This window comes from Sabethes cyaneus, chromosome 3 (genome assembly GCF_943734655.1).
Source record: "Sabethes cyaneus chromosome 3, idSabCyanKW18_F2, whole genome shotgun sequence".
NCBI classification, from domain to species: Eukaryota; Metazoa; Arthropoda; class Insecta; order Diptera; family Culicidae; genus Sabethes; species Sabethes cyaneus.
The window spans coordinates 77,340,030-77,353,969 of record NC_071355.1 but is presented as its reverse complement, the minus strand read 5'-3'; the positions used below and the strand labels follow the sequence as shown (position 1 = coordinate 77,353,969).

The window sequence follows — 13,940 nt, the reverse complement described above, 5'->3', positions numbered from 1 at the left end:
AGATTTGATGTATGCAGAGTTGTCAAAAAGATTGTTCGCATATTACGAACACACTTTATAGCGGCCACCATTATAGTGCGTAAAAAGCTGGATATAGTCACTCTAACTCAAACGTATGTTTTTTTACCGGGGTATAACTGGGGGAAAACAAAAACAAACGTGTAAAATCAATGTAAAATCTAACAACAGCAACTACAAATCGTGCGTCGATGTGTGCGTACGATAAACGCTCAATTACCAAACGTTACACGGTAAAAAATTGTCACGTTGAAGCGAAATGATTTACCGTTGGATTAGCACTACTTGCCAAACATTACGATTCGAAATGAAAATTTATTGAAAATGAATCAATACATAGCATGATGAAATCAACAAAAAATCATTTTAATTTCGATTGTGCTTTCTTTTCAACTTTTGAGCTGTCAATTGAATAGAAAAGATTGTTCGTAAAGATACTTTATTTATTACTCATAATTATACAATTACATAAATAAACATAATACAAATAAAACCTCAATCGCTGATAGTGAAACCGGATTGCTATTTTTAATACTGGGATATCTAAATAAGGTTGATCACAGGTTGATTGCTGCTATCATATCGGGTGCCGTGTGATCAATTCCATAGCCTAAAAACAGATAGCAATTTATTGATTACGATCACAAGTATAAATTCACTATACTTACACTCTAGAATAGCAATAGTTTGGTGCGAAAACGTATTTTCTCCATTTGGGGTTGTATTTTTTCTTCCGATTACAGCAAGCTGCCTCCATGTTTCGCGAGTTTTTAACACTTGTGAATTACGAAAAAAAATTTATTGCAAATTCTATAGATATGCACTACAACTCGATTGCGATATCCATTAAATAATTTTCAATAGATGGCATTTTCTATAAAAAAAATGCAAACCCTTCAAAAATCAATACTAAATCACTTCAATTTATAGTGCTGCATAATAATTTGATTCAAATGCAAGAACACTTAAGATGGACGTGATATTTTTTTACCGTGTACTAAAGATCAGTAAACATCGAGATGCACGACCGAAATTTTTACCGAACGTTCAGCTGTTTAGATTTCGGTAAAATTTACTGAACTGTTTAAATGTGTAGATCTAAGCAGGACAGGACGTGCCATCTGGGTTCTTACTCTTCTTCTTATTAGTACCGCCATCCCGATTGAATCCAGCTTTTTACCAAGGGAATGCTCCATTAAGGAGAGCAGCGAGTACAACATCGAACAATGAAACTCGATATTTTGCTTTTTTCTTTTTTTATCGTTATGTTACTGCCATTGAAATTTGACACTTGGGAGCGTTAACAGTTTTGGAAGCGCAATGTTATCCTCTGTCAAATATATAGCGAGGAATAGCACAGCGCATCCCCACGCTTTTTACGAGCCATAAGGGCGGACGTGTTCGTAATATTTGAACAGCATTTTTGACATTTCCCTAATACATCGCACGTTTTCTTTCCGCGCGTTCACGGTAAAATTAAAGGAATGTACGGAAAGAAAACGTGCAATGTATTATAGAGAAATTCAAAAGTGCTGTTCAAATATTACGAACACATTCGCCATTATGGCTACCGTTTTACCTGACTCATTTCGAATATGCGTGTTATTGAAATAAAACGAAACCATGCGTTTTATTCGTTTATAACGCATATGCAGTTAATATCGATAACAAACGATTTTTTATAAGTTGTGCTTTTGTTATTGCATTTAATTTGTAAAAAGTTGCATAAATAACTATTCAGTTTCACAATACATGTATTGCGTACTACTGGCACTTGAAATATAACGTTTAAGTACGTTATTTTTAGTGATCAAAATTAACGATATTTTCGATACAACCCAAGTAACCAGTGAGCACTTAAAGAAGCAGAAATCTAGCTTTTTATTAGCCTATGGTGCACACCATATCGTGCAGCATAGTTCAATATGCCAATAAAAAGCTGCTAGAAAGCCGGTTTTGGCGAAATATCCGGCTACATTAGTGCTTGGAGATTTACAAATGTCATAAAACGTAACGCCTGTTGCGTAACGGTAAAACGTCAAACATAAAAAAATGCGAAAAATAATATTGTACATCCTTTCTTTATCTTCCCTCTCTGTTATGCTTATATAGCGTACTTTGTTGACGTTTCAAGATTGCTTTTTTGTTATTTTCTTTTTCGGTTAGAATTGAACCGCCAGCCAATCTGTCGATTACGTGGCTTGCAGTGGAAGAGTAGGGCAACGCCTTTACCAGTTGATCTGTTAACGGTAGTTGCGAGTCAGTTGCCAATAGCTCTACTTAAATTACCGAAATTCATAACTCGGATGTTTGATTTGCTTATCAAGGCGGAATGGAGGGAAAGATTTTGTTTTTCACATTTCTTCCATAAGTTGCGCTTTGGGAGAATTACCTACCTTTTATTTTCTTTTTATGTGATGGCATACATGTATAGAAATATTTCTTGCATATTATCAGTATGCATATGCCCTATAGATTCGTGTTGATGTTTAGTCAATCGGCGGTGCAGGATTTTGCGTAAGATAAAAAGAGAGGGAAGCATTTTTTCTGTAATCACGCGTACGTTCGCAAGGAGATTTCGGTAACGGCAATAAAGCTTGCTTAGAGCATCTAATCAGCTTTTCATAGTGCTTCAAGTTAATATTAATTCAGCATTGAGAATGCCATTTTAAAGCTGCTATGCTTTGACAATGCTGAATTATATCTGGCAGCATGTAACTTGCAAATTTAGAGCAGCTTTCAAGCTTAATTCAGTGTTTAGCGGTTACCTGGGAAGGGCGATATTTTTGAAACCTTTCGAACCAACATGATCCCGCGAACACAACGCATATTCGCAGTGAGTCAGGTAACACAGTAGTAATCGCTATTTTTCGGTTTGTTCCTCCAGCATCAGCTGTTCCCCAAAATGAGGTAAACATCATGTACATACACATATTTCGTGTTCGCTAGTGTGTGCTTGAGCTGTCAGAAAGCTCTATGTTCGAAATAAAGTGCGAATTTTAGAGAGCGCGAAATTAAAATCATCTGAGTCTAAGTAGAGAATAATTTCGCAATTTTGTGCTTTGCAGCTGTACCTGCCCAGATAACACAAAATCGTAATAGAAAGTTCACATTAAATCGTTTTCATGTCAATTTCATATTGGAGTTGTATAATAATTAGAGTATGTCAAATCGAAGTGAACAATAAGTTGTTTTGCAGTCGTGCGTGTCTTCATATACCGTGGACCCCCGTTCGTTTGACCGTTTTTAATCTGAACACTTTTTAATTTGCACCCCGTTGGTTTGCACGACGTGCAAATTAAAAATGGTTCAAATGTCATTCTCAACATGACATCATTTTTTTACGCAGACAATGCGCAGAAACGCGATTTGCTTGTACTGATCTAGCGTGGTTAATCTGTTTCACATTGCGTTTTCCCAACGATTATGATAGAAATCCGCTCGGAGAATGAAATATTCGCTGTTTTCAACTTCCAACTGAGTCAAACCACCAAAACAATAACAGAGAGTAGGGCGACCAGTTCACACAAGTTCCAGTATATTTAGGGTTGCCAGTTGTTCAAATTAAAAACTAACCCCGTTAGTTTGCATGAGGAATCGTTCAAACGAACGGGGGTTCACTGTACAATTCATGACTGTGAATTATAAAGCAGGATAGACAATTGCAATATTTGATTATATCTATATCATATATTCAGTAGTATTTAGTTGCGTGTTATAAAAACTGCGCAAAATAGAATTACAAATAGCTGTCAACATTTTCGCACGTATATCGCCTCCACTTTGGTACATATATGTTCTTATATGGCGTGAAATATAACTTTTTCGTCAGATATGATTTCGTATCCAGCTTTTTACGCGCTATAATGGCGGACGCTATAAATTGTGTTCGTAATATTCGAACAATCTTTTTGACAACTCTGCATCCATCAAAACTGGGCACTCTTCTCCTGTACGGCAGTGTTGCTCTTTTTTTCGTTTACGCAAAAGAAGGAGAGCAATAGTTTTGTTTACATTTCGCACATTTTTGCTCTCCTTTTTTCGCGTAAACGAAAGAAAGAGCAGGGTAGGGTTGCAAGAGAAAAGTGCCAGATTTGATGTATGCAGAGTTGTCAAAAAGATTGTCCGCATATTACGAACACAATTTATAGCGGCACCATTATAGCGCGTAAAAAGCTGGATACCTCAGTTGCAATCGAGATATACAAACCAAATGGTTTACTGGGTGGATTAATCCAGATTATTTTCTCTAATGCCAATGTATTTATATGACAAAACAAAACAGCAACATTGCAGTTGTCACTCTTTCTCACTCACAGCATTCGCATTGTTGCACTTTTTGTGCCAGTCGCACTTTTAGACTGCGGTGTCCAGTAAGGTGCAAAATGCGGGATATTTAGGCTGTGAACCATTTCGCGAAATTTTTAACTTTTTGGTTAAAATTTGACAGTTCGATGGTTTTTCGAAAATAACCCTGCTCGGGAGCATGGTTAGTTTTGACCAAGGTTTTGACAGTTCGATGGTTCGCTTCAGAGCCGATGAGATATGCACAGGTGAGGAAGAGAGCTTTGACGTGTTTCACTGATTTTTCGTTGGAATTTTTTTTGCATTGGTATGGATGCTTATCGCATAATAAATTTGTTCAAACAACCCGGGTTGAAATGAGATGAATTTTATCTATCAAATAAAAGCAAATCAACATCAAAAATTCATCCAATTTTAACTCGAACAGAATAAACAATATTTTCATCCTCACCTTATAGGCTCTCATTGGACAAAAAAAAACTATCAATACGTCAAATATGAAATGGTTCGCATTCGAGGAGAAATAACCATCAAACAGTCAAATTTTAACCAAAAAGTTAAAAATTTCGCGAAATGGTTCACAGCCTTAAATACAAATGACTTTTACCCTTTTTTGTATTACGTAACATTTATCAAACCTTTCGAATGAAACTGTATCCAGCTTTCCACGATCGATAATGTATTATCGATATAAGATTGCTAGCGATATTATCAGTAGCACACTTTTCTTCACAGTTTTGAAGGTTGCACTTTATAACTGTGCAGTCCAATTGAGTGTGAAGAGCGCAATACATTCGAACAACAAACAATCATGAATGTATCCATACACTCAACCAAAAGACCACTTACATCTTACGTGCAAATGCACATACTTTTCAAAAATGAGCTTTCATATACGTTTTATATTAAGCATCTAATATTTAGATGACAATATGTTAATATTCAAGCAGACATCATATATATTTTACATACCTTTACTTAATTTTCAAATGCCATTCACATAACCGTCACGTGATTGTCAGGTGTGCAAAATAAATAGGTGATGTAACGTAACTTTCATATGCCGTTCACATAGCTGTCACTTGATAGTCAGGTATGCAAAACGTAATTTTCATGTGCTGGTCACATAGATGTCACCTGACTGTCAGGTATGCAAAATAATTAGATGATGTAAACTAATTTTCATGTGCCGTTTACATAGCTGTCACGTGACTACGAGGTACACAAAATAAATAGATGACGCAACGTAATTTTTATGTGCCAATCACATAACGGTCACATGATAATCAGGTATGCGAAAAGTGATGTAACGTAATTTTCATGTACCGTTCATATAGCTGTCACGTGACTGACAGGTATGCAAAATAAACACCAACATGACGTCAAGTGAGATTGAGGCAAACGAATTTGGGCTTTCATCACACAGTTTACCGCAAGTAATTAAATGTAAATTATAATTTAAATAAGCACTAAAATAAATCCACATTAACAATTTCAGGTCTTGAGTTTTTTCTATGGAGTCATTGCAAAATATTTAGGAGAGAAATTACGCTGCGAGAATCTGAGAGTCCGATTGGTGGTGAAAAGTTGTAAAGTTATACGACGATTGCACGACTGATCAGCGGACTGTAAATATGTTCATCAATTTTAATATAAGGACTGCAAGTCAAGGTATACGCTTTCTCAAACAATTAATGCATATTATGTTATTTTTTTTACTTTTTTTAGATACGAAGCATTGCACCGTGTTGGTTTTCCTAAGTACCGCATAACCACAGCATAATTCGCGAAGAACAACTGTTGCCTTTAAAGGCACAAGGGTTGAGTACCAGCGTGAAGCTCAAGCAAACATTCAAGTCATCTACGAGGAATATACATCAGAATTTTCCAATAGAAGCTAAGTTAGTCACTCTAGGCACCTAGTAAAATTGCCCAATGTCTAAATGCAGCTAAATATAGTAGATATAGAAAGTGAGTATATAATGTTTGTATCACGGATATAAGTTTTAAATAAACTTTATATCATCGGGAATATCTGGTTATTTTTATTATATCCGCTAAATAAACTATTAATACTATTTAAGAAATTGACCATTCCGCATGATGCAGATAGAATGTATGTGACATTCTACTAGAAGTTAAATGAAGTTCATACATAAGGCACCTGAATTCCACGTAACTTATATGTGCACCCGACTATCATATTGATGTGAATATTTACGTGACGAACACATAATATTTAGGTGAAAAGTATTATGGAAAATATTTATATGGTTTTGCACTTGATATGTAAGTGATTATTATTTTGAGTGTATAGTATTGCGACATTTGCCCCTATTTAGACTACCCCGATTTACACGATTATCACAGTCGAATCTCGCACACGATTTCGCTCAAAGAATATGAAGTGACCACTTTTTCACTTCAAAGTGGCAAAGTGGCTTTTAGTTTGATTTTCTAATGAGTTTGACTTCTTTTTCCTTCTTTTTCACTTCATCTTCTTTGAGCGAAATCGTGTGCGAGATTCGACTGTGATAATCGTGTAAATCGGGGTAGTCTACATACACTCAAAATATATTTCACGTCAAAGTTACCTGAAAAGTTATGTGAATATTTTCCACCCAGCTTTTCCTGTACTATTTACGTGATTTTCAGGTAGTTCGCACGCATACTAATGCGTTAACGTGAAAATCAGATAGATGTTATTATTTTTTCCAATAACAATCACCTGAAAGTCACGTAAATCCCTGTAGAGAAATTTACGTGATTTTTCACGTGGAAAGGACGTGTGGATTATTTTGAGTGTAGGGGCAAATGTCGCAATAAGTAAATTTAACTCTATTTATAGCGAAAGCGAACATGTGTGTATGCCTCTTATGTCATCCATCGGTGTTCAGTGTATCAACATCGGAACATCACATTGTGTTTTTGAATTTTGTTACGATTACGATATCAAAATTCAACTTTTATAATAGAAATTCCAATATAAGTAAATATAAATGAATTACGTCAATACCCTCCTAAATTCTGCCCGTCGATTGGTATGGCAGCCACAAGTCACGTCGGTTCGCTTTCGTTATCACGCAGACAAAGTTGCCAATGGACGGCTTGTACGACGCTACGGTTACAAAGAGAAAATTCTCCAGCGCGGAATGCTACCCCACTTAGACAATGGACATAAATTGCCGATGCCTGAATACAGGTTTAAAATAGTCTTGTTTTAGTTATGATAACGTAAACCATCTTATAATTTTTACAGACCCAAAAATGCATGGTGCGAAAAACGTGCTCTATTCGGTCAAAATGACTACATTGATATTTTGGGAAATGACAGACTACATCCTACGCGAGTTCTATACTCGGTTCCGTCTTGGTTACGTGGAGTATCCGGAAATGAATACCAGGTTCTGTTGCGCAAACGTAAAATGCTTAGTCAAACCAGTTATCCTACTGCGCGGCCGACTAAATGGAGGAACATGGAAAAACGGATTTCTTATCTGTACAGATTTTTAAACAGGAAAACCAAAACCGGTCCTTCTAACATTTAAATAAATTATATTTGACTAGCCACAAAATAAACAACTAAATTGTTTTTAATTTTTATTTAAAAAAAACAAAAAATGCTAGTTACAAGGCAAATGAGCGTTCATTTTCATAGTTTGTAATGCTTCGAGAGCGGAGACATTATTTAAGCGAGTAAATTGTTGCTCTAGTTCGGATGCTGACTGCGTACAATAGTGTATAAACTTACTGGCATCTGCCAAATCAAGTCCTTTTGCCACATTATGAGCTAAATCGAACGGGTCTTGAACGACAATTGGTTTTGTATAGGCTAGAATGTCGTTACTCGTATATCTATCGGATGACAATTGGTCGTAGAAGTCTGCTAGTGCCTTCATTTGCACTGGCCATTTGAACTGGTTTGGATCGAAATCTGTTTTACGCGGAGCCATGCCAAGATAAGGACAAATTACATGTGTCTCGATGGGAAAAATTCTCCCATAAAATAAGAAAAAGCTTGCTAACAAAACATCTGTAGAAGTTTCTTCAGCAGCAGTAATTTTCAACTCTTCTAATGTTTTTCTTTCGAAATCTGCTTGCCACCCTGCAAAGAAAAATCTGTATAATTTGTTTTTTTTTTTAAATAGACTTACTCTTAATGTAAAGTGGCGGTTTGCAATCAAATTGCAGCCGGTATACAGAAGGCAAGAGTTCTTTCTTTTGCAGGAAAAAAAATATTAACATAGTTAAAGTGTAACTGTTGAGTCCGCTAATGTTGGCGTATTTGGCCCATTCCTTTATATAGATAGCCATAGAATAAGCTGAAAAGTTTAAAATAAATTATCAAACAAAAGATTTTCAACAACATTATAATACTAACCAATTGGTTGTAATTCAAACATGTACTTGATCAACATTGAATTGCGGTGCGATAGTCCATTCGCAAATGAAATGTCACAGTCAACTTTTTCAGAAATATTCCAAGCACGCAGAATAGGAGTCCTGGCACTGATAACAGCGTCAAAATACATCCACTCATTAGAATCACGCAGAATATGCTCGACCGTCCGTACATAGAGTTCCTGATTCACTTTTGAACAATTTTGTCCATCATAACAGTCATCTAGATCAAGAAAGATATCCAAATCACTAGTTTCGCCTGCAAGACCAGTAATTCTAGAGCCAAAGGCGTAAGCTTTTACTTTGGGGAAAAATAACCGGAGCAACTTTTCTAGACCTTGGGCAATATTTGTATGAACTGATGATTTCATTACCATCAAGTTGTGCTTCGTTCTGTTTCTCACATATTCAATTGGAATTTTCTGCAAAAACTTTTTCAACTTCTTTGTCAAATCAATATCACAGATAGGAATACAACCTTTCTCAATGCATGTTATGTTTTCTGGATGACCTCTTTTACGAGGTTTTCGGCGTGGTCTTACTATTTTGTCATGATTTTCCTCTTTTGTTGTAGCAGGAGCATAAACCTTGTGAAATGGCAAAACGGATACATTTGTCTCTTTATCCGCTGACTTGCAATCAACCGCTGCGGTTAGAGTTTCAGACTGTTGGACATCCTTATTTGATGTCATTGAATCTAGCGGACATGGAGACGTTTTTATCTGAGTGACTGATTCTTTAGTAATGTCTTTTATAGATCGCTCACACTGATCCTTATCATCTGCATTTGAATTGCCTTCATCAATCTCCACAGCAATGCTAGTAGCAGGTTGTTGGACATTTTCTGTTGACATCGTTGAATCTAGAGCACATCGGCACGACTTCACCGGCGCAGTGGCCGGATTTCTAGTGATATCTTTCTTTACATCATCGCCCTGCATATATTGCTCATGCGGACTCTTGCCATCAAGCTGTGAGGTACCTTTTCGCACTGTAGGAGGTAATTTGGTAGTTAGTTGATCATTTTTGGGAGGTTTTTGAACAATTTTAGTTGACATCGTGGCATCTGGTGCACTTGGACGCAACGTTATCTGTACAGTGGCCGGTTTTTTCGTGATTTCATTATTTACATCAATGCCTTTCTTAGATTGGTCACATGAACTCTTGGCATTTGTATGCGGGATGCCTTCTCGCACTGTAGGAGGTAATTTACTAGTTGGTTGACCATTGATAATAGGTTCTAACACTGCCTTAGGTTTCTTTTTCCTGTTTTTGGATTTCTTCGTTTTGGCTTCTGAATTTATAAGTTTTACCTCATTAGCTTCAGAACTCTTCGTGTTTACTTGTACATTCTGCTCATTTCTTCCTTTTAAAGATTCTAAGAGAAGGCTCGCTTTGCTTTTTGAATGCACTTTTGCATGCTCAAGCATTTGTGATTGTTTATATTTCATCATTAGATTACAGCGCCTACATATAACTTTGGGCAGTATGAAATACTCATCTAATATAAATTCGTCGACACCACATTTGTCCGTTGGTACAATAGAGTGATTCGTTAAAAATAAGCTTACAGTGTCCAGAAGTTGATTGAGTAAATCAACTGTTTTAATTTTTATTGCTGAACCCTTTCTATGCGTTGTTAACGTTTTCGTAAGATTGGAAATCTCCCAATTCAAGAGAATCAACTGTCAAGAATACATTAACAAAATTGATAGATGAAATAAACGAAATATATTAGGTATCAAGGACTCAGTAGAAAACTTACCTCATTCATGATCGTCAAAATTTAAAATTCCGATTACAAATTTAATAGCAAAATCTAAAATTACACACCGCCACCTCCACGCACCAAACAAACAGAAACAGAACTAAACAAAACAAACAGAAAATCAAAACAAAAGCTCTGTTTATCAGAGATGCCAGATTTTTTTTCAAAATTATAAAGCCGCACTCTTAGGCCCCGTACAGAATGCACGCGACAGCGACGGGACGCGACTTCGCTTAAGAGCCAAACAGAATGCTGCGTCAACGCGTCCGTCAGCGTTATTCTGACAGTTTTCCCATGGGTTTACTGTCAAATTAACACTGACGGATGCATTCACGCAGCATTCTGTTTGGCCATTTACATTGTTTTAAATGCGTAGCCCTGCTTCCGGCGAAAAAGAGCTGCGTATTTAAACGAATGTGAGCGCAGTTGCGTCGCGTCGCTATCGCGTTTACTCTGGCAGTACCCAAGGGGTCGGACACTCAGCACATAGTGCCCCGGCACTGCAGAGATATCAAACGGCACACCTCTAAAGCCTTATAAAAAAAAAACATTTATAGGGCTTTACACACCTCCGGTTCAATTTTACATAATGAAATGGGAGCACTGCCAGTTGTCAAAATCATCTCGCACGGTTGTCAGATCTATCAGATTTTAACGAATTTAACAAATCTTGCAGTTCGGCACTTTCGGTACAGCATCGGCACAGTTCGGCTCGTTTCAAGTTGCCTAACATAAAAACGGCTGTGCCGAGTGACCGACCCCTTGGGCAGTACCAAGGGGTCGGACACTCAGCACATAGTGCCCCGGCACTGCAGAGATATCAAACGGCACACCTCTAAAGCCTTATAAAAAAAAAACATTTATAGGGCTTTACACACCTCCGGTTCAATTTTACATAATGAAATGGGAGCACTGCCAGTTGTCAAAATCATCTCGCACGGTTGTCAGATCTATCAGATTTTAACGAATTTAACAAATCTTGCAGTTCGGCACTTTCGGTACAGCATCGGCACAGTTCGGCTCGTTTCAAGTTGCCTAACATAAAAACGGCTGTGCCGAGTGACCGACCCCTTGGGCAGTACCAAGGGGTCGGACACTCAGCACATAGTGCCCCGGCACTGCAGAGATATCAAACGGCACACCTCTAAAGCCTTATAAAAAAAAAACATTTATAGGGCTTTACACACCTCCGGTTCAATTTTACATAATGAAATGGGAGCACTGCCAGTTGTCAAAATCATCTCGCACGGTTGTCAGATCTATCAGATTTTAACGAATTTAACAAATCTTGCAGTTCGGCACTTTCGGTACAGCATCGGCACAGTTCGGCTCGTTTCAAGTTGCCTAACATAAAAACGGCTGTGCCGAGTGACCGACCCCTTGGGCAGTACCCTTAAAAAGAGTAACGACTAGAGAGGCTGTTAAAGATAGAGACGCCATCTCAAATCGAGAACCTTTTTTAACAAAATTTTCTAAATTTTTAGCAGTTTTTTATGAATTATTCGAAATACAAGCTTCAGAGAAAGGTTCTTTGAGTATGTTATTATTATATGCAGCATTGAGAAACTCGAAATCTTTAATTTACATCGCTGGTTCTTAAAAGAATTACTGTTTTACCTGACTCACTGCGAATATGTATTATTGAAATAAAACGTAACCATACGTTTTATTCGTTTATAACGCATATGCAGTTAATATCGCTAATAAACGATTTTTTATAAGTTGTGCTTTTGTTATTGCATTTAATTTGTAAAAAGTTGCATAAATAACAATTTAGTTTCACAATACAATTATTGCGTACTACTGGCACATGAAATATAACGTTTAAAGACGTTATTTTTAGTGATCAAAATTAACGATATTTTCGATACAAGGGCGATATTTTTCGAAACCTTTCGAACCAACACGATCCCGCGAATACAACGCATATTCGCAGTGAGTCAGGTAACACAGTAGCAATAACAGACTACAGCAGCATGACTATTTACGGTACGATCATTAACGGTAGTAAAATTATCATGAAAAGAAATTACATATCCAGATTTTATAAAAGTTATTTATTTCAAATGTCTGTTGGTCACAGAATAATCTGCGCGTGCGGTAGCACTGACATAGGTTGGTTGCCCCTAGGGCAGGATGTACCTTGTGTCAACCATGGCGTTGACCCAAAATTGACCCAATTTCTGATTGGTTGAAAGTGACATGCAACCACTGACTGGAAAATATAACGCGATATCACTTTCACTGTTGCTGAAACTCGTTAGTGGGAATACGATAGGCTGACCAGACGTCCCGGATTATGCGGGACTGTCCTGGATTTGGATGGTTTGTCCCGGGTTACTAAGCGTCCCAGAAACTGTCCCGCATTAATTAATTTTTTAATCGAAACAGCACTGACGAACTGACATGACACATAGAAGAAAATCTTAAAAACCATCGTCCTACACATTTTGCTTGCACACTAGTACCCTCTGTTATGCATGTTGCGGAGTAGCTTGCATTTGCAGGGTTTTATGCTGTAGGGTTTTTACATTTGTATGGTTTTATACTGAAAACTCGAAGCAACACCCGCGCGCCGTGGTGGCCATGTTGCGAAACATGCTTTTTTGAAAAATGAGTGGTTTTTGATTGGACGATGGAATTACGGCGAGTGTCTCGTCTGTTTGTCTGTGGAAACAGTTTCTAAGGATTAAACAGGAAATCATGTTGCATTACATGAAAAAACCTGAACCTCAACGGCGATATAGCAGCAGGAGACGCAATGTAAGTTGATCTCGGAGTGCCTACAAATGACAACAGCGTGCCGGCTCCCGATCTTGAAGAGATCCGGCGAGAAATTCATCAGATGAAGAATAATAGAGCCGCCGGAAAGGGCTGACTCCCGGCAGAACTCAATAAAAATGGCCAAGAACCGCTAGCAACGGTACTTCATTGGATAATTTCTAGGATTTGGGAGGAGCGCTACCGGCTAGATTGCTGTAATTATCGCGGCATCACGTTGGTCAACGCCGCCTACAACCCAGATAACACAAAATCGTAATAGAAAGTGCACATTAAATCATTTTCATGTCAATTTCACATTGGAATTGTATAATGATTAGAGTATGTCAAACCAAAGTGAACAATAAGTTGTTTTGCAGTCGTGCGTGTCTTCATATACAATTCATGACTGTGAATTATAAAGCAGTATAGACGATTGCAATATTTGATTATATCTTAATCATATATTCAGGAGTATTTAGTTGCGTGTATAACAACTACTCAAAATAGAATTACAAATAGTTGTCAACATTTTCGCACGTATATCGCCTCCACTTTGGTACATATATGTTCTTATATGGCGTGAAATATAACTTTTTCGTTCAGATATGATTTCGTATATCTCAGTTGTAATTGAGATATACAAACCAAATGGTTTACTGGGAATGTGCTCTCCCTGATTTTGTTC

At 37.3% G+C, this 13,940-nt stretch overlaps 2 protein-coding genes across 2 annotated transcripts; one reads left to right on the top strand and one right to left on the bottom strand.

Moving 5' to 3' along the window:
• Positions 1 to 7,235: 7,235 nt before the first annotated feature.
• Positions 7,236 to 7,889, top strand: LOC128742114 (39S ribosomal protein L51, mitochondrial). The gene is made up of 2 exons (XM_053838332.1): positions 7,236 to 7,525; positions 7,583 to 7,889. Exons 1-2 carry the CDS (start codon positions 7,323 to 7,325, stop codon positions 7,869 to 7,871), a joined length of 492 nt encoding a protein of 163 aa, XP_053694307.1. The 5' UTR covers positions 7,236 to 7,322; the 3' UTR covers positions 7,872 to 7,889.
• A 3-nt stretch (positions 7,890 to 7,892) lies between these two features.
• LOC128742113 (uncharacterized) lies at positions 7,893 to 10,564 on the bottom strand. The gene is made up of 4 exons (XM_053838331.1): positions 10,490 to 10,564; positions 8,705 to 10,409; positions 8,478 to 8,645; positions 7,893 to 8,428 (listed from the first exon to the last, which is right to left on the bottom strand). Exons 1-4 carry the CDS (start codon positions 10,496 to 10,498, stop codon positions 7,947 to 7,949), a joined length of 2,364 nt encoding a protein of 787 aa, XP_053694306.1. The 5' UTR covers positions 10,499 to 10,564; the 3' UTR covers positions 7,893 to 7,946.
• Positions 10,565 to 13,940: the final 3,376 nt, after the last annotated feature.